General features: G+C 39.0%; 1 protein-coding gene across 1 annotated transcript in view; it reads right to left on the bottom strand.

The window, feature by feature from the left end:
* Positions 1-19,878, bottom strand: part of LOC106907229 (zeta-sarcoglycan-like) — a 206,551-nt gene that overhangs the window by 136,661 nt on the left and 50,012 nt on the right. Inside the window, exon 2 of the mRNA XM_088009819.1 lies at positions 17,021-17,230. Coding sequence (XP_087865945.1) covers positions 17,021-17,230 — 210 coding nt within the window. The remainder of the gene's footprint in view (positions 1-17,020; positions 17,231-19,878) is intronic.

Below are 19,878 nucleotides of genomic sequence, written 5' to 3'. Positions count from 1 at the left end.
CTTCTCTCCTGCACCATAGCTTGGCCTTGTGCAACTTCCAAGCCGTGCAAGGCAAAGATTGCTGTTCTTGCCAAAGGGTGTCGAGTGGCTTTGAAAAGAGCACAGATGTATTTAACTGCCCCAGAAAGCAGCCACTCGGGTACTTCAACATGAGAGCAGAATCAAAGCAGCAGGTAAATGCTTTCAACAAGGGTCACCACAAAGAGGCTATCTGAGGGGGAGCAGAGGGTGGTTTCTCCATGTATAACCACACTGAAGAGGCTGGCACAGCGTGCCCAGGTATGTCCATTCCCAGGCCTGCACTGCAATCATCACCCACATCAAAACTAGTCTCATTGTAGAGAGATGGTTGAGCAAGAGAACCCAGCATACTTTCAGGTACTTTTGTGCCTTTAATGTATGCTCTTCTTGTTTTGTTTTTTGTTGTCGTTTCAAAAAAAAAATGCACTTATTTTAAACTAAGCAAGCCATCAGGTAGCCAAGTAAAAACATAATATACAACAAAATGATTTTATTAAGACTGATACATACGTCAGTATATGTGCGACTCACTGACGTCAACCTGTGACTTTCAAGGAAGCAAGCAAAGGTAGAATTAAAAACTGAACAGTGTGGAAATGAACAAAAATATTAGCAGTTTTGACTTTTGATCAATGTGACATTTCAGTTTTCAGGATAGGAAGAACAAGTATTTAACTCAACCTGACATGGCATTATGTTCTTTAGGGTGTTTGATTAATGGCAAACCCAATTCATGCCATTTTTTATTTTATTATGAACGACTGCCTTCTTTTTATGGATCCTTACTGACACTTGAAAGTAAGTCTTGACCCGCCTGTTGCTGGGGCAGGGCCGCTGTGTCCCACATCAATTGATTACATCCATTAATGACTTCAGAGGTTTCCGTTGTTCTGCCAAAAAGTGACAATTTGCCGAATTAAAGTAGCAGGTGTATTATTTCTCTGAACCCCAGAGCCAGCAGTCTCCCACAGACGCTGCCCAGTTTCTGGCAATCAACTTTGGCTCACCACCCATTTGCATTATTTGTTCTTTACGTTTTTGATCTGGTTCTCTGTCCTCAGAAACAGATGTGATTCATTGTGTAACTAAATGTAATGTTTCAAAGAAAAGATATCGTGATAAGGGAGAAAGAAAAATACATCTTACATTGTGTATGCTTACACAACATTTCACCACTTCTGATGGTTCCAGACATCAACCAAAGTGTAATTTGGAATAAAATACCAAAACAATAAAATAAAATACAATAAAATTGGTTGTAGCAAAATTTCATGCCACAAGATCTTGTGAACATCACAACATTTCTCAAATACAAATCTCTTGCAAAGTTGGTGTTTTTTAATTTTTTTTAGACTTGATCTGGTCAAAACGAAAGGAGGAAGTAGGATGAGCTTGACAACCTGTTTCTATGTTTGAGACTCGTATTGAAGTTAGGAAAAAAGTTTGAGCTGCCCCGTTTTGTGGGGTACAAGAGCAGTGAAGAAGCCTCTACCACTTTTAAGCTGTTTGTGTGACACCATGTTGATTTGGAGGCACCGAGTGAAAAACTTCAATTGGTTAACATTCAGCTGCCAACAGTGTAGAGGTTGGTCATTTCCAGTTTTTAATGAATCTCAACATCTGCAGTGTTAACGCACCACAAGCTGTATTGAAAAGTGACGGGACGTTCTGAATATACTGTCTTGTTTTATCTGCCTCCCAGTGGGAGCGTTGTAGAGACATGAATTAGATTTTTCTAAAATAACTCATTTGAGCTTACTGAAATAACATGAACATGTATTCAGTATCTATTATTTCTTATATCATGGTGTCAGGCAAATAACTAGACAAAACCGCTGACTAGCTGGTTTTTCTTCACACCAAGGTGAGTTTTTATTAGATGTAACTATTTCATCCTTGGCCTTATGGAGTTGCACTCAGAACCCAGTGACATTGTTTGCATGTATTTTTGGTGCATGTGCCTTATTTATTAGCATTTGATGTATTTACTGGGGAAAAACTAGAAGTGCTGACTTAATCAGATTTAGATGTCACATGTATACACTCAGACAGTACAATGTTGTCTTACTCGCATAAATACAGACTCCTGGGTTTATGCATTAAAAAAAAATACACATCAATATGATTTATTGCTGATGATTTGGCTTCTCTTATAAGAGCTGAAGTTAAATAATATTGCTGGCTCTGTAAAAAGACATTTTTGCTCTGTCGAATATAAAATTTAAAGTGGTAATGAAGCCAAGTTGTATTATTTAGTCTCAAGTTTTATTTCCTCTCACTACTGCTTTGGTTTCATTGAAACACTGCCTTAGATTTCTTAAAGGATACTTGGTCTACATCAGGGGTGGGCAATCCTGGTCCTCGAGGGCCAGTGTCCTGCAACTCTTAGGTGTCTCCCTGGTCCAACACACTTGAATTCAACAGCTGAATGACCTCCTAAGTGCAGTCAAGTTATTCAGAGTCGTACTAACGACCTCATTATTTGACTCAGGTGTGTTGAAGTTGAGATGCACCTAAAAGTTGAAGGAGACCGGCCCTTGAGGCCTGGAGTTGCCCACCCCTGGTCTACATTGTCAATACTGGCCTATAATTGTCAGGTGCGGCGGGTGAGAGGTGGTGAGGAGAGACGCAGAGACCCAGGTTGTAGAAGAAAATGATGAATTTAATGAAGATGCTCAAAAACAGTCCAGATCAGGCGGCACGGCAGAAAGATTAGCACACAGCTAAATACGGGTAGCAACTGAAAAAACTGAAGACTGAAAACGAGAGCTACACCAACACAGGACTTAACAGTTCGACTGTGAAGGTAAGCAGATCAACGATGAACGACGTAAACACAACATACAACAAGGATCCGACAAGAGACAAAGACAACAGGTGGGACTAAATACACAGGGAGGGTAATCAAGGAATGAAACGCACCTGGGATCAATCAACGGGGAAGACGCAGAAACAACAGAGACTCAGGACAGAAACTGAACACAGAAAAACCTTAAAATAAATACACAGAAACACGGATCATGACAATCATAGCGATTTAACAATCTGAGCTAATATTTATGTTGTATGCTGTGTCTGGACAGGAAAGTGAGGAATTGTTGGTCGTTTTGAGCTTCAGCATTCAGGACAGACGTACCTATTGGAAGTTACCTGTGCAATCAGTCAAGGGTTCATTTATTCTGTCAACGTCTAAGGCATCATACAAACCATCCATAAATATTTAACAAAATTGTTGAAAAGATGCAAAGGACGAATGCAAAAACTCTCATCCTAGTAGCTATATACAGACGAAATGTTGGGATTTAAATTATGAACATGAGTTGTGAATCCACTTGTGTGCAATCAAAGGTTTTGATTGCATTTACCTCGGTGTCCAGGGTTCACAAACACTTTCCAGCATGATGATACTCAGATGTTTCTTTTGATTGGTTGATTTAGTTACCTCCATGATGTAGTAAAGTTGAAAATGTCTGGGTGTCTGCACCATGCCAAGGTGTGTGAACTAGAATCTGTCTGGACGGCAAACGACCTTGAAATTTTTCCATCACTGTTTGAAAACCCCCCCCAAAAAAAACAAAAGGCCAATGATGGAAAGTATTCTGTTAATGCAACTCCTGGCAATAAAGCCCCATAAGACCAAACAATTTCATGTTAGATTGCTTTTTCTATGCAAGCTTTCATCTACAGTCAATATACGAGTTCATGGATGACTTGAATATCTAGGCATCAGAAGTGTAATGGATATATCGCATTAACCTCGATATGTGTGTTTTGATGCATGCGTTTATCACCGGGAGACCCGTTGGCCTTTCCCCTTACTTGAGGTCAGCGCCGTCAGTGACAAAGTGAGGAAAACGTGAGCATACGCACTTCTTGTGTGTGTGTGTGTGTGTGTGTGTGTGTGTGTGTGTGTGTGTGTGTGTGCGTGTGAGGAATAAACAGAAAGCGGGTGTGAAGAGCCATAATGGTGGCGGTTGGTCTACACGTAGATGAGCTGAGTTCAGCAGGTCTGGGAGCTCGTAGCTGTACATTTTAACCTCCAACACACCTGCAAGCTTACAAGCCATGAATACCAAGAGGTTGCTGTTGTGGAGACACACTAGAGGTACGCATTTTTGACTGAATTCATAATGTCGAAGTAACCCTTAATGTTGCCTGCTGCATATTCAGAAATATATTTTTTATTCATCGAGCAAAGAGGGATGATGTAGAGGATTTTTTCTCATTAACCTCCAATTAGTCATGGACTGAAAATTAAATACATGACTGTTTAGAGCAATGACACAATTGCTAATGAGGTTATTGCTATGTTAACAGAAAAATATTGGTCAAAATAAGATTAGATATTGCCAACAAATAGATTTGAAAGTTATAATTGTGCATGCTTTAGGAAATCATTTCATTTTTATCCTTTTAAATTTCGCTCTACAATAACTCTTCTGAAGACTCTTGAATAATTTGAGTTAAATTGACATTTAAAGATCATTAAAGATCATTTTTGAAGTTGAATTGAAAACTAAATTCCGCTGCCTTGAGACTAAAACACGCAATATTAAGATCAGGAGCACATTTAGGAGCAGGTACCTCAGATGTGATCGCCTTGTTTCCTTTAAATCAGGGTAGCAGCTTTAAAGGAAAGCTGCTACCCTTTTAAATGTATGTTGGTTTTAAATGTACCAACATACAACGAAGAAAAATGTCTAACTTTAAAATGAAAAAAAAAAAAAATGTAAATACCTTCTTTAAATATATTATTCAACAGCTAAAATGTTTAAGGAACATTAAATGAAGCACTAACAAAATAATACAGGTTCATGAACTCCTCCGTGACGACGCTCAAAACCTCCCATCAAAATGCGCCCTGCACCTGTTCCTGGCAGCCCATCATCCTCTCACTTCCACTTCATCAGCCAGTGAAACAGACACCTCTCCAATTCCCTAAGGATCCTATAGGCTGGGGACAGGGGGAGAAGCTGAGCGTGGATGATGGGATACTGTTTAAACCACACACAAACACTCAGACTTGCTGCCATCTCTTCTCTCTCTCAGTCCCCCCCCCCCCCCATCTGTCTACTTCCATGCATCATTCGCCGTCCGCTGCAGTCGCCTCCCCGACTCCAATCTCTGTTTTTCCTCAATTTCTCCACTCCACCATTGTGATCTGACAGATTCGTTTATTTGTACAGAGAGAGCCCAACCTGGAAAAATAAATGAATAAATGAAAAAGAAATGCGACTGTCACAGCAAAAACCCAAACATCCTCTAATTGAGATCATGTACCCATGGCGATGTTTATCTAAAGGAGGGAGTGAAAATCGGGAAATGGAGCCTCGCAGAAACACGTGCGTCCTTCTTAGTGTCTAACATGTTTTTTTATTTAGGCAAAAATAATAATAATAATAATAATAATAATAATAATCAGTCCTCTTTTCATCAGAACATTGGTATATTTTCTCAATTTAGAATTAAACCTTAATTAATCCAGGGTTAAGGTTAAATAAAGAAGCCAGAATTATGCTACACTTCTGCATAGCATTTTTTTTCTTACAGTTTCAAGTGGATACCAATTTATGTAACTTATGTGTCAAAAGTTGGGCTTGATTAGGCCTTACAGGATCAGGTCATAGATTTGAATGCTGGACTCTGATCCTTTTGCATGGAGTTTGCACGTTTACCCCGGTTCTTACAGAGAGAAGCAGCATGACAACATCTGCAGCTATAAATACATATATGTGTACAATGTCTGCATCTACTGGGTAACGCAGATACTTGAATTTTATAGGTTGTTCTGTGCCATTTATTCGCAAGTCTCTTTAAAAGCCGAGGGAAGCAAGATGAGTTGCTCCTCAAAGTCGTATTGGGAGGCAGTTATGAAACAGAAGAAAAATGAAAGAAGGCAGTTTTAAATAAGTAAAAAAAAGAAGAAAAAAATCAGGCAGGTGACATAACAGACTAAGCAGCAAATCAAGTGAACCGACAAGGTGCTGGGTCTTCATTTTACAAGGATGATGTGGAGAAACGAGAAAAGAAAATTGGAAATTTATCGAATGCTCAGGCAATCCAAGAGCATTTTGAATTAATACAGAGAAGCAGGGGAGTGATACTGACATGGTGGGTCTGTCAAAAATATCTCTGAGGTTAATGAAAGCACTCCTCTTGGACTGGTTTTACTGCCAACTCCTGGAGTGTGATTCATGCATAAAACCATACATGTGTCCTCCCTTTTTGCCACAGCAAGCAAGTACATGTTACCCTCATATTTGCATCTCATTGCATCCATTTACATGCATCTCTCTCCATTTTATAAAACAAGATCTTCATGAAAGCAATGCATCTCTGTTGTCTCAACCTTACTCCTTTGCTAGCTTTGTTTTTCTATTTTTTCATCCCCTGTTCTCTCTTGTCATAACCTTTTATGTAGCTATAATTCCAGTGGTTATTACTACCGGTTATTTTTTTTAAATACGTCTCAGTCAATGTTTTATCATTGTTTAAAGCTCCCTGGTAACCTTCATCTGAAAAGTACCACAGTAAAGCTTTATGGTATGTTCCCACTGATGGGCAACCAATCAGCAGTAAAAAATAAAAATAAAGTAAAAGCAAACTATATACATTATTGGAGAATTGTTTTCATCAATCCCCGTCTGTAATAAATCTGCAGGACGTATAAAAAATTTATAAAATAAAAGTTCCACTAGTAGGTTTCCTTTTATTTTGTTAGATTAAAACAGACAAACTAAAATATGTTATCCAGCAGTTGGTTGTTATTGCAATACACACCTTGTAAAAAAAAAAAAAAAGATGGACACATGTACCTCGCTCTTTGTACTGCCAAAAAATAATAAACAAAAAATTACTGGCTAAAATGATGGCAGGAGTGAAGTTCATTCTGTGGCTCCATAATATTCAGCTTATATTAGTTCACGTTGGGTTGGGTCTCAATTGGGGCTGTTTGAATGCTGCAGGTTTTCTACTTGAGCTCGTTTTTGTCTTTGTACCAGTTACATCTACATCTGTGTGACGCCGTTTTAAGTGGCTAATTAAGCTCACCGTAGAGCTGGTTACACACCTTAATCACTGTTGAAAATGCTGAAATAAAGCTCTCGTTTCATTCGCTTTCCTTCCTCCATTGTTACTGTAATTGACTCAGAAAGCTTGCAGTGTTCCCAAACAGCAGATTATGATGGGTGGTCCACGTTTTAAGCTGTGCTGCTAAGCAGGTGTCACTTCTCCTGCTTTTCTTTAAGGAGTCAAACTTACCGTAACGTTGTTGGAGATCGCTCTCAAGTTCTGCTAGTACAAAGCTGGTTATCGACTCTCTAAGTCAACCTGAGTACCGAGTCCGGATGTGTGTGCAGTCATGCAAAACAGGTGCGATAGAGTTAGAGCAACAATCACAACGAGGAGGACAAAAGAAAGCTGGCAGGCAAGAAAAATCCTAATATGAACTATTCGTATTAGCAGATTTTGGTAGTTTTCCTGAAACACCAATAAGTACAGAAGGCTGAAATTAAAACTACTGTCAATCAAGAATCTTGTTTCTGCTACAAAAACGAAATGCATATCTGTAAAAATAAAGGGGCTATGAAGTTTGAAATGTGAATATATGTTGTTTATCTACATTTTAATGAGAAAATGGCATGCTGAAAAATTCTTCATATGCTCAATAGACAATGGGTCTGTCTTTATTGGCGTCATGGCGATCAGAGCTGGATCAGAAAAACGGCAGCACTAAAAAACAGTCAGCAAAAATTTGAAAAAAATAAAATACAATTCACTGCCAAATATTGTTTGATATTTGTTTTGATGTACATATTCAGTTTCAAATGTTTCAATATTATTTTATGTTGGATTTTAATTTTAAAATGTTTATGTAACTTTATTAAAATTGTAATAGGGGACAATTGTACTTCCATCTAGAAAGTTCTCATTGCAAATGTTTTTCTATTAAATGCTGCTGGTTGCAACTTGTCTTTCAATCAGAAAGTTGTGGGTTTAATTCCAGCTTCCTGCGTTCAAACACAAGGCATTTTAACCTCAAAGCACATTATTGAGCTGTATCAACGTATGAATATGTGTGTATTTGTGGGTGCAATAGGGTGAATGTGACTCTAGTGTAAAGTGGTCAGTGTGACTAGAAAAGGGCTTTATACATTCAGTCCATTTGCCATTTATTTGTCTTTAAAAATATGGTAAAACGGTGTGAGGACGACAGTGACACAATGTAAGCTTTTGACAATGTGATTTGTTCTGCACTCCTACACACTGATAAATGATATCTTTTCGGAGTGGGCTTGTTCATCCCAAAATGCAATTAAAAGTTTCTATTCTTTTGGTTTTAGCAGAAGTAAACTTTGGATCAAGTCGACTTAGGCTGCTTTTGGTGCATTAAGATAAACCTGGCTGTGATGGGATGTAAAACCTAAAACAGGAAAGGTCAAAAAACAATCACTCTTTCTGATCTTTGTGATTCTGAACGTCCAACTCCATGGACCTTACCACGCTCCGCCCAGAAACACCCCCTTGTGCATGGCTCACAAACAAAGCCTCGCGGAGCTCAGTTTCTATGTAAACATGGCGTCTTTCATTTCGACTGACTCTCTGCAGAGTATTTCTGAGTCGATTAGTGTAGCATTTCTGCCAGATTTTCACAAAATATCAGCCACGACAATGGACAGGGGAACCAACAAGTTCATGTCATCTTTTTTGGACGACATATGGATGTTTGAGCCACGGGATGCCTCCAACATTGTGCGCGTCGCAGCTAAATGCTACCGGTCGATGAGGAAAACAGCAGATACTCACACCCTCAGCATAAATATAGCTGTGGACAAGATCACTGGTGCCTATTGTTCTTGCCAGGTTGGGTAAGTCAGGTATTCATGATTTTGAGGGTTACTTTTGAAATCAATGATTTCTGTTGTTGGCAAATGTTTGAGTGTGCCTAGGCCTGTTACTCGGTGCTAGCGTGGCTAACACGATTACAGTTTAGTAAAAAGCCTTTTCAGGTAAAATAAAATCTTTCATGTGTGTCAGATACGGTACACGTTGCATATTTGTATCGCTACTGCCATTATGCTGTATTTAGCTAAAAGGTTTTCATAATGGATGTGTTTATTACTGAAGCTGTAAAGCAGAATCTCAAATGGATAAACAATCACTCAAAATATCCCCATTCACTAAACACAAAGAAAGCAAAGCAATAATACTTACACCAGCACACACTCCTTTGTTCTTATTGATCCGACGGTTGATCTGCAAATGGGGTCGTGCACAAGCTTTGATCCAAGCAAGGCATTCCGTTTCAGATTTTGGAAATCTGTGAATTTTAGTTCCACAAATACGATCATGATGCCTGACATCGCCTGTACAGATTCCCCACTCACAGTGGAGAACCATTCTTTCCCGAGTCCTGACGCAAAAACTGTCTGCCAGTCTGCTAGTCCACAATGTACATTAGCATGAGTTTACTACTGTAGCTTGTGTTTGTGAGACAGTCACGCACGTGGTAGCTGCGCTGTGATGTGATTGGTCAATGAAACGCGGCATGTGGTAAGGTCCATGGGCGTCACACTCGTGGGGGATGTGGGTGTTTTAACACACACTTTTCGTAATGAGATGGTTAACATCCTCATTTTTCAAGCCGTTTTGTTCAAACTCCATTTCTGTGGCGATGTCTTTGTGTCATCAATTTAAATATTAAGTGAAATTGATGGTAAAGTGTATATCTTAGTAAAACAATTTGTGGTTTTGAGTGTTTTTATCTCGAACTCAATTGCTCCTCTGCTGCTCCTGCTCTTTGAGTATGGAACACCAAAGCAGCCAAAAAGGTGTGTGATTTCACATTTTTCACATGAAAAGTTTGTTATTCAGACACAAGCAACTGTGAAGTTTATGTAAATAAGCCACAGCACCAACGAATGACAAGATCATCCAATCAGTATATTCCTTGGATGGAAAAGAATCAATCGCAACCAACAAGTCAAAATACTCCAGGAAGCGACCGAAGTTACGACGCAAGAAGGATTTTAAGAAAAACTCGAGATAAAATACACTTGAATTTTGTAGCCTAATATGTAGTTATTTTTTGTACAAATAAAGTACCATTACTTTTATTAACATCAGCACCATTCTGATGTTATATCTTAATTACAGTCAGTAATAAAAATTACTGATTGTAATTTTAATTACCAATTGTGAAATGTAATCAAGAGGTATCATCTTTGAAAAAATAAAACAGATCGGTCCCATGATTTAAGTAAACCTACACCAATTCAATTGGGTCGAAAACTAGTAATGAATGCAGAAATTGCTAATTTTATCCAATTAATTTTGAAATATGTCTAAATTAAGTTCTAAATCACAAAATTAAGGGAAAGATTTGGTTTATAAAAGGTTGTTTCCCTCAAGTCTTATTTCAACATACTAATACATTAAGACATGCCTTCATTGCACAATTTATGTTAGCACGTCACCCGGCACTGTTAACTATACAGTTTTTGAGTTAAAAATGAAAGAAATAAAATAGTGTACGCATTACACACTCAAACACACACTCAATCACCGACTGCAGGCATGTCCAGGCCAGGAATTAGGCTGGCTGATTGGTGAGTGACACCTGGAATTGAATTTCCCTGCCGTGAGGACCCAAAGGATTCGAATGAAAACACACACACACACACAGACGCACACAAATCCCTACTGTAAGTTTTGACACACACAAACAAGAAAAAGCTTCCACAATGTCCAACATGCACACTGATCAGCATAAACAATTGCTGGCACACAGTCATACACATATAAGATTCTTCCAGCTTTTCTTCTCTGCTGTTTTTCCTCCTCTCTCTCCCTCTTTCTCTCAGATGCACACTCACACTTCTATCCCTCTATTCCCACAAGCCCCTGCTTTCCAATTTACTGCCAAAGCTTTCTCTTCAGAAGCAGCAACAATAAGAATCTCATCTGGAAACTCCAAACCAAAACAAAAACTTAAACAAAGGCCTTCATTACACTGCAGCCCGTTGGATGTGATTTGAATGCTGACGATGATTATGACAGCCGCGAAGTCAGGCAGCAAGCAAGTCCCAGAACTGGGATTGGAGATAATTAGGGAGGGGAGTTCTGCGTCGGTGTTTGGGCATGTTAGACTTATTTATGTTTTCTCAGGTAATCATGACAGCTAAATGTTTTAAACTCCTCATAAAGCTAACTGCAAAGAATTAGAAAAGCCGTATAGAGCAGAGTGTTTTTTTTTAATTCAAAATGTATAAACAAATTCAATAAATTATTTTCTAAAGTAACATTTTACACAAAAAAAGACTTTTTACCTTATTCACATTTTGCACATCTTTGATCTTCCATTTGAGTCTCAGCTGCTTCTAAAAACAGCCTAAGGACTTAGAAACCACCATGTCATGCCTTTTGGTGTCTGGAAAATGAGCCATTTTAAAAACTTCCTGATTGTTAAGTCACAATCAGCAGACCCTCTGAGGTTGACATGAAAACCCAAGCGGATCTCCAGCACGTTTGGTCAGCTGGTTTTACTGCGGTGTGCTGTACAATGGCTGCTTGAACAGACAAGTGTTTTGCTGTTGGACTTACTATTCAGAAACCATTTGCTGAATTCTTGTTGGTTGTGCAGGAGGCTCCTCTTCCGCTTTTCAAAGATGTATGGTTGTATAATTGCAGCCATTTTCAGGTGAGAGTGTAAATGCTGATTTTTTTGAGTGGAACAGACCTGTCTGTTCACACCCCCTGATCTGTTGTTAAACGAAGCACAATAGATCACCTTTACGTTGTTCTGATGCATTTATGATCTTTATAGACTAAAGGGGAAAAAAAATACAAAGTCAAATGAATAATTTTGGATTTATCTTCACGGTTTACCACAATTATTTTAAGAAAGATATTTGTACAAATCTTAAAATCAAGGTTTTTGTTTCTCCCTGCATTCTGTATTTATGAAGACCTCTCACCTGTACGGTTTGAGGAAAGATCGGAGCCGTCTCCCAGCAGAGACTTACAAAAACCTGTTTGGCACATTCAACATTCGTGATTCACTTCTTCTTTTGATGGTTATGCAACAATATTTAGCAAAAATTCTACCACAGATCATATGGGTCTCATTTTCAATTGTTAACACTTTTAATTAAAAAAGGATGCGTTAAACCTTCCAGTACTACTTAACTTTGGCAAACACACACAGCCACTGCTGATAACTGTAGCTTTTCTCTCATCTTGTCAACAGATATTCTCGCCTCCTGGTGCTGTGACAATGTCACTTTTGAGGTCTATAGCAAACCCAGCAGCCTTTAGCTAATGTGATGCAACAGTGGGTTCATGAATGAAGTAGAGCATCCTCTCTGGGACTATAAAATGTTAATTTCAGGGATTTCCCATGTGGTTCCATCACAGAAACAGTTCCCTCTAAACTGTAATGTGGTAAAATGAGTAGGATATAAGCTATTGGAAATGTCTGAGCCACTTATAGCTTCCTAAAAAGTTCTGTTCAAAGAGCCAAACTTCTTTATAGCATCCAGTCCGGCTACGAACATCTTGGTCAGCAAAAAGTAACCAGCAACAACCTGGAGTGCTACCTAAAGCGACCAACAGTGTCTGAAACGCGTCTTCTAGATGGAAAAAACTGGCAGGCCCCTAGGAATCCCACAAAGGGAACCCATTATTTTTCTTTCAACATGTTAGGGTGGGTCTATGCTATACAACACATATTTATTAGACGTTTTATATAAACTCATTCTTAGATAATCAGATTGGAGTATGATCAGTCCTTCCAGAATAAGCCGTTTAGGGTCTCTTTTCACTTTAGATCCAAATAAGCCGCTGTTGGCCACACACCCAACTCGACGCTTACACTCGCACTTTTTACATGTGGAAATTGCTGAAAACAGATGCGCAATTGTACAACCATACATCTTTGATCGTGAGACAGACCCAGAAGGAGAAGAGCCTCCTGCGCTACCACCAATGATATAACCAGTGGCAACAACGTAACGTTTGTTTTTTCTAGCAGCTATTGTACAACGCTTACAGCGGTAAAACCTGCCGAATGTGACTTAATATTTGGGAGGATTTTAAAATTGCTCATTTTCCAAACACCAAAAAAAAGATGAAGTTATTGTCAGAAGATGACTGTGCATTTTTTTAAGCACTCTGACTGTTTGAAAGTTAGCGGGAGTCTATCGTGCATAGTTGCTTTTGCATGTTTATTTCTCTACTGCTTCTACAGTGAATTTAAGCATTTTTCATACCTCAGTCAAGGGGACTATATGCAAAAAGTAGTTTTGAATGAGGAAAACAGTGACTAAGGACAATAAATGCCAAGTTACTTAAAAATCTCACTGACAATTTTTGGCAACATATTTTGAAAAGTGTCAAGTGAAACTTTATTGTCTCCCTGGAGAAAAATATCTTGAACATTAAATCGGAAAAACAAATTATATTTTTTCTTCATGTTATTATATAAAGTAACAATATTGTCAAAAATGGGTAGCGTAAACAGCTTCAGTGCCTTTTAATCATGTTTATATTCTGAATCCTTATTTTTTTCATTTAATGAAAATGGTAAAAGTCCAATGTGTATAAAAACATTAGGATGCTATACATTCAAAGATTCTTCCACCTGAATGATTGATCCTCTGCATCCCAAAAGTTACAACTTGGCTCTTGCGTGTTTCTGTGACTAATGGTCTCCTTGTCTGGCCTCAGTTTAAGTGGACGGCTATATCTCATTAGGTTTGCATTTGCATCAAACTCTTTCCATTTTCAGACGGATTAAACGGTGCTCGGTGGGATGTTCAGAGCTTCACATTTTTTTTGTTTTATCCTAGCTCGACTTTAAAACTCCCACACCCCGCCTCATACCAGACATATCTCGTGTGTTCCTTCATCGTTACGATGCTGTTAGTTCACTAATTGTCTCTCTGAGGTCTTCACAGAACAGTTTGGTTTACCAATTAGGTGATTTACCTGGAGGGATCTTGAGAATTTAAAAAATAATCAAATTACAAAAAATTTAAAACACCAGATTTGAAACAGTTTGATATAAAAAATATATATATATCAAACTACAGACACAAAAACTAAAAACTACACACAAAAAAGACCACACTATATATAGTTACACTGTTAGGAGTCATGCAGCATTGAGTTTAGACTCTGTGTGTCAACTCAGCATCCACCGACTTTGCCTCCGACTCTGAAACCGATATCTAGCCGACTCTCTGGGGACCCGAGAGGCAGAGAGGGCAGGAAAGAGAGAAGAGTGTGGATGTTCAAACACTAGAGCTACACCATGCGGAGACGGACAACCACTCAGCCATATAAAAATATCCTCTCATTTTCATTAATCTTTCCCTTGCCCCATCTTCAAATAGTTTTGTTTTTCCTCAAGCCCTTTGCAAAATCTTCTCCCGTTTCTTCTAATTCTATGTGCACAATGGGGCTTTCTTTTTTTTTCCCATGCCAAGAGCTGTGGTAGGGATGGAGTAGCTGTACGAGACTTCAGCTCTATGTGATCATTTACAGATTGCCTATTTGTTGCAAATAATAAGCTCTTGGTGAGCAACATGTTATCAACTTGCTGAAATACATAACTAGAATCAGTGAAGAATTCACTCTTCCATCAGATTTTTCTTTTTCAGAATGGCATTTCGGTGTAGTTAAAGACAGAAGAATGTTTAAAGTTAATATTTAAAAAAAAAAAATTAAAAAGGAGTTTTCTTATTTCTTCAAAAAGGTGATGGCAGTAGTGGTCTTCACTTACTGTGGGTTTTCTTTGCAGATGAGGAAAAGAGAAGGGAGAGAGAGAAGCAGCAAAGGTCCTGAGGTGGAGATGAAACCCGGTTGGCTGCTTCAAATGATAATATCCTCCATGTACAGTTTCAGCCACAGCATATCAAATACATCCTCAGTGTTTCAATACAGTCCAAGTCTTGTAAATTATCCCTTTTTTTGCCAAAAACTTAATAGGGTTAAGTTTTACTCCTTTGGGATTTGTCAAGCTTCTTCGTATTTCACAAGCTATACCACCCCCGACATGTTGATCGTCTTTTACACTTGCTTTAGCCGACATGTTCATGGCCACATACGCACACAGGTCTGTATTTCTACCCATTTGGGGACTTTGCATTCATTTCCATTCGTTTTAGTAACAGTATTTATTCCTAACGTGGACGTGTTCCCTAACCATTACGAATCTATTCCTAACCAAAATGTAATTCACACCACCTCTTATCCTAAACAAGAGGTTCCCTGTATTAGCATCAGACTTTGGTTCCCATAATCCTGCTGGCCATCTAAAGGTTAAGAAATGTTACAGAAATGGTTCAAAATAGAAATATTTCAATTATATAGTTCAGTTATATTCTGATGTTTGCATAATAAAACATGGGATATAAAGTTAGGATGAGTAAGCAGATGTTCACAATTTAAAACGTACCTCATTTGAATTACAATATAATCTTGTGAGTCTCAGTGCACCAGGCAAAACAGGTGTATGGATAGTTTATAATTATGAAAATAAAAACTTGTTTATAAAACATCCAAAAAGCAAGCAATCCCTGATCGTAGTGGAATGACTACATTAACCCTTGCTAATTCCATTGAATAGTAAGAAACATTTTTACACATTCTACCAACTTTATAGACATAATCCTCACTTATTGGGGAGCTACTGTCATTTAATTATCAGTTATAGTCATTCAAAAGTAATTCTCCCCAGCATCTCCATAAAATGACTGGTGGTAGAGTTTCTGCTTTAACTTTTCCTCCCTCTAGCTGAATTCTAGTGTTTTTATTTCATATGATCCCATTTGGAGCATTTTTCGCTTCCAACCTTTGAGCAGAGGCTGTGGTACCAACAGCCGATAACAATGAAATGTGCACAAAGTGTGGAATAAGTGATAATGGCAGTTTTCTGTAGGAAAAAATTATGCAGAATTGCATAACGCTGCAGCTCCATGAAAGGGCATCTGAGGCCGAATCCAAAATTAGATCGACCTGCGCTTATAGATCTCTGCTGATGTGCTCAACTTAAGCATATCAGATTACATTTCACTAAGGATCTCTCCTGGCCAAAACCCTGACCAGAGAATGCACTGTGAAGATCCTCTTTTAGCGGAGTGCTGCTGAAGCATCCCGACAAGCCTTCATCACATTTTTTGCTATGAAAACTGACAGCAACACTTTGGGATGTTAGTTTCTACCTTAAAAGCCCTCTATTTTCTTTTCATTTATTATTTTCAGCCTTTTTAGGAGATTAAATCACTTAAAAACAACCCAAAAGTACAAAAGTATATCCTCAGTCAAAGCTACTCAGCATCATGCCATTTGACTTTTATTTTTCACTGCTTGCTCCAGTGGGAAACCTTTTGGAGGCGAGCAAAACCAGGGAACAAACAGCTCAGATAAGATCTAACCATCCTTTTGCTCATGGATTTTCATCTGCAAAAAAAAAAAAAAAAAGAAGCCCAGGCTTCAGAACAGCAGTGAGCATTAAAAAAAGTGTGACACTCCACCGATACCGTCAGTCTTGCAAGTTATTATCAAAACTGTGGAGTGAGATTTCCACCCTCCATGGGATAAGGTACATGTGAATAAAGGGAGAAGAGCAGACAATAACTTAGAGAAAATCCTGCACCAAGCTTTGCCTTTTTTTGGCCACATTATCTCCAACACAAGGTGCCCTCTGCAACAATAAATCCCCTTCAGCAATACTTTGTGTGTTTTGTGCCAAAACACACAAAAAGAGAAATAAGATTTATTATTTCATATATGTAATGGACGGCTATCAGGGTGAAACACAATGAGATGCTAAGATTTACTTGGGTATCATCAGTTACCTGCTCTTAATTTTATTATCAATCATATGTTGGCATCAGTACCTTAAGCGAACCCTTTCAAGTCATTTAAAGCATCTTCTGCGCCAATCCCATAAAACACCTTGGCACTTTAATGACGTAAGCACGCAGAAGCCTCTTACCGGAGTGAAGTTCATGACTTTGAGAATCCAGATGGTGAGTGCCAGGTTGACAATCATTGTGACGAGTAGGAGGAGGATGAAGAAGTACAAGCATCTCTTCCTCCAGCCGTAGATGCCGACTGCTGGGTAGACCTGGCCACTGCACTCCGACGCCCCTCGCTGGTGGAGGGGGTTGGGTTGGGCCGCCAGGATGTACTGCTCCTGGGTCATCTGAAACGATTCAATTAAAACAACGTGTTTTAGTTAAGCGAAAATGAAATGACCAGACCAGATGTTAAATCCATCAGAAATGCAATGGATCTTCCAAAAAGAGCTGAAGACGGACCAACGCAGGACAAAGCAAAATGTCTAAAAATAGATCTTCACCCAGTTCGGTGAACAGATAAGGACACCAGAGGTGTGGGTGAACTGCTGATGGAGAGATGGATGAAAAATGACGAGGAGGAGACAGAAGAAGAAGACCGGAAGCATTTAAGAGTGAGATAGTGGTGAGGAGAAAGAGAGACGAAAGCCCGATAAAAATGAGATTGAGGTGGAGCCGTTAAGTGGAAAGATAGCGCACCTTTGAGTACGTTTGAGATAGGAAGGAAGGATGGAAAAAGGCACAGAGGGCTGATAAGAAAGTAGAGGAAGACAGAGTCCATTAGTTGAAGTGCAGCATGTGGAGGCATTGGTGGCAAGAGATACAGACTCTTGCTGCAGGGCTGTACTATCTTCGCCTATCTGGCTCTCCAACTCTTTCGCTCTCCTTACCTTGCTCTCCATACCTTAAAGTCTCTATTGCTCCCTTCCTTGTACTCCCTAATTCACTTCCTATCTCACTTTAGCACTTCTCTCGATCTCCATCAGTCTCTGTCTCATGCACACATTCACTCTCGTGCACAAGCATGCATTTGGTCTTTATTTGCGGAAATTGCATGACCTTAACGCCTCAGTGGCTTTTGATCCCCCCCCCCTCTCTTTTCCAAATAAAAGCTTTCTCTCAGTGAATATACCAAACTGCCATGACTGGGAAAACTGCTGACTCTAAACTTGCTGAAGAGAAAGAAAAAAAAAATGAGTGCAAACAAGAAATTAAGTGAAAAGGAGTTTTAAAGACAATTCAATTCAAGAAGGTCAGTTCCAATGTGAAATTTAAAACAACTTTTAGACAACGAGGATTTATAGTTCACTGCTGTGCTTTTTTTCCATGTTAAGAAACTTCCATTTCCATTAGACCAATGTAAAGTCTACAATATGAAACTGTTTCACACTTCTGTGACTAGTGCAGTTACATAATAGCACACAAGTCTTTCCTCAGGTTTTTCAGTACCACTCTTGCATGCAAGGGGACACTGGAGCCGATATTCTAATCCAAATGCATACATGCAATGAGAAAAATATCCAAACAGAGCAAGTTCAGTATGTAACTTCCCTAAATTATGTTTTTGTTTTATATTTGTAAAAACTGTCACCACATAACATGAGACAGACAATCTGTGATGAAAAATATACCTCCTCTTTCACGTCCCAGTGCAGATATGCACTTCTCCCAGTCGGTACTAAACAAGCAATCAAAGCCAAGAGGATTGTGATGAAGACGTCAATGATGCTCATGTACGAACTGCTCATTGTGTTAATGGCGGAGAAAACTTAGCGTTCCAGGAAAACTGTTTATCCGCAGTCACCTGTGGCTAAGCTAACTGGCCTAAGCATTCATGGCAGGATCCAATGTGGAAAGCTAGATGTAGCCTATCAAGAAGGGAAGTTACGATCAACACGTACACAAGGATGAATGACAGCGCTAAGGCCCTCTTCTTGGCTCTGATGGGCTGTTTTGGATTCCATTTTTTTCACAGGTTTTCTGTTTCACACTATACTGTTACTGTCACTGACAGTGACTCCTGTAGTATTCAAGTAAAAAGAGAGAGAGAAAAAAGGATCTTTAAGAAATGCACATGCTGCAGCCTTCATGTAGCTGTACAGAGTTGGACAGTTTCATAAAGTCCAACACAGATGTGTGGTTTCCTCTGTACATCAGGAGATATTTTCCACAAAGTAACCTAATACCTGCTGACTGAACCACGTCCAGACTGAGGAAAAACACAAGTGAAATGCATCCAAGATTCATCGGAAACCTAATCAACCAAAACACATGCAGCGGTGCACAGGAATACGTCTGAAAGCATTAACAACGAAGCATGAATTCAATCAGAATACTGCATGTGTAGCAATTATTAATACCTAAAAAGGCTCGCGTCGCTCTTGTAATGGAGGGGAAAGAATTTAATTTCATACAAGATTAAAAGGAACCAATGTGGGGAACGTGGTACATATTCCAATTTGTTCCTTAGCAAAGGAAGATAAATCTACTTTAAAATTTGCATGTTGAACAAGCATTCAATATTCTCGATTCAGGTGTAATCCAACCAATTTATCTGTAAGCACAATCTGGATTGGGGACATGCATCAAAGTCGAGCAGAAAGAGGGCTTAATGTTTGTCAAGCAGGATAATGGACTAATGATGTTTTTCCTTTTCACAGTCGTGATTCACAGTAGGCGGTCTAAACCCTTTTACATGTTTCTGATCACTTTATGCAGACAAAACCTACGGATCAACATAAAAGCATTTGATAATACAGAGTTGGGATAGGGTACCGGGCATATTGTCTCTGTTTTCAGCATCCCAGCTGAATCAATAGCGGTGTTTGTTCCTGTGCCGATATGTTGCCGTGTGTAGAAGAGTTTTCTGTGGTGACCCTAGAATGCTAATAATTTTTCCTTCAAGCATAAACAGCAAGAATCAATAGGTGTCCAGAAGGATCTCGGTGTGCGTTTGCGTGCACCGCGTGTGTTTGTTGCATGGTCGTTTCTGCAG

This window comes from Poecilia mexicana, unplaced genomic scaffold (genome assembly GCF_051168715.1).
Source record: "Poecilia mexicana isolate PSO_F unplaced genomic scaffold, ASM5116871v1 scaffold_2, whole genome shotgun sequence".
Lineage (NCBI taxonomy): Eukaryota > Metazoa > Chordata > Actinopteri > Cyprinodontiformes > Poeciliidae > Poecilia > Poecilia mexicana.
The sequence above is the reverse complement of the archived record's forward strand: the minus strand, read 5'-3'. Positions and strand labels throughout refer to the sequence as shown.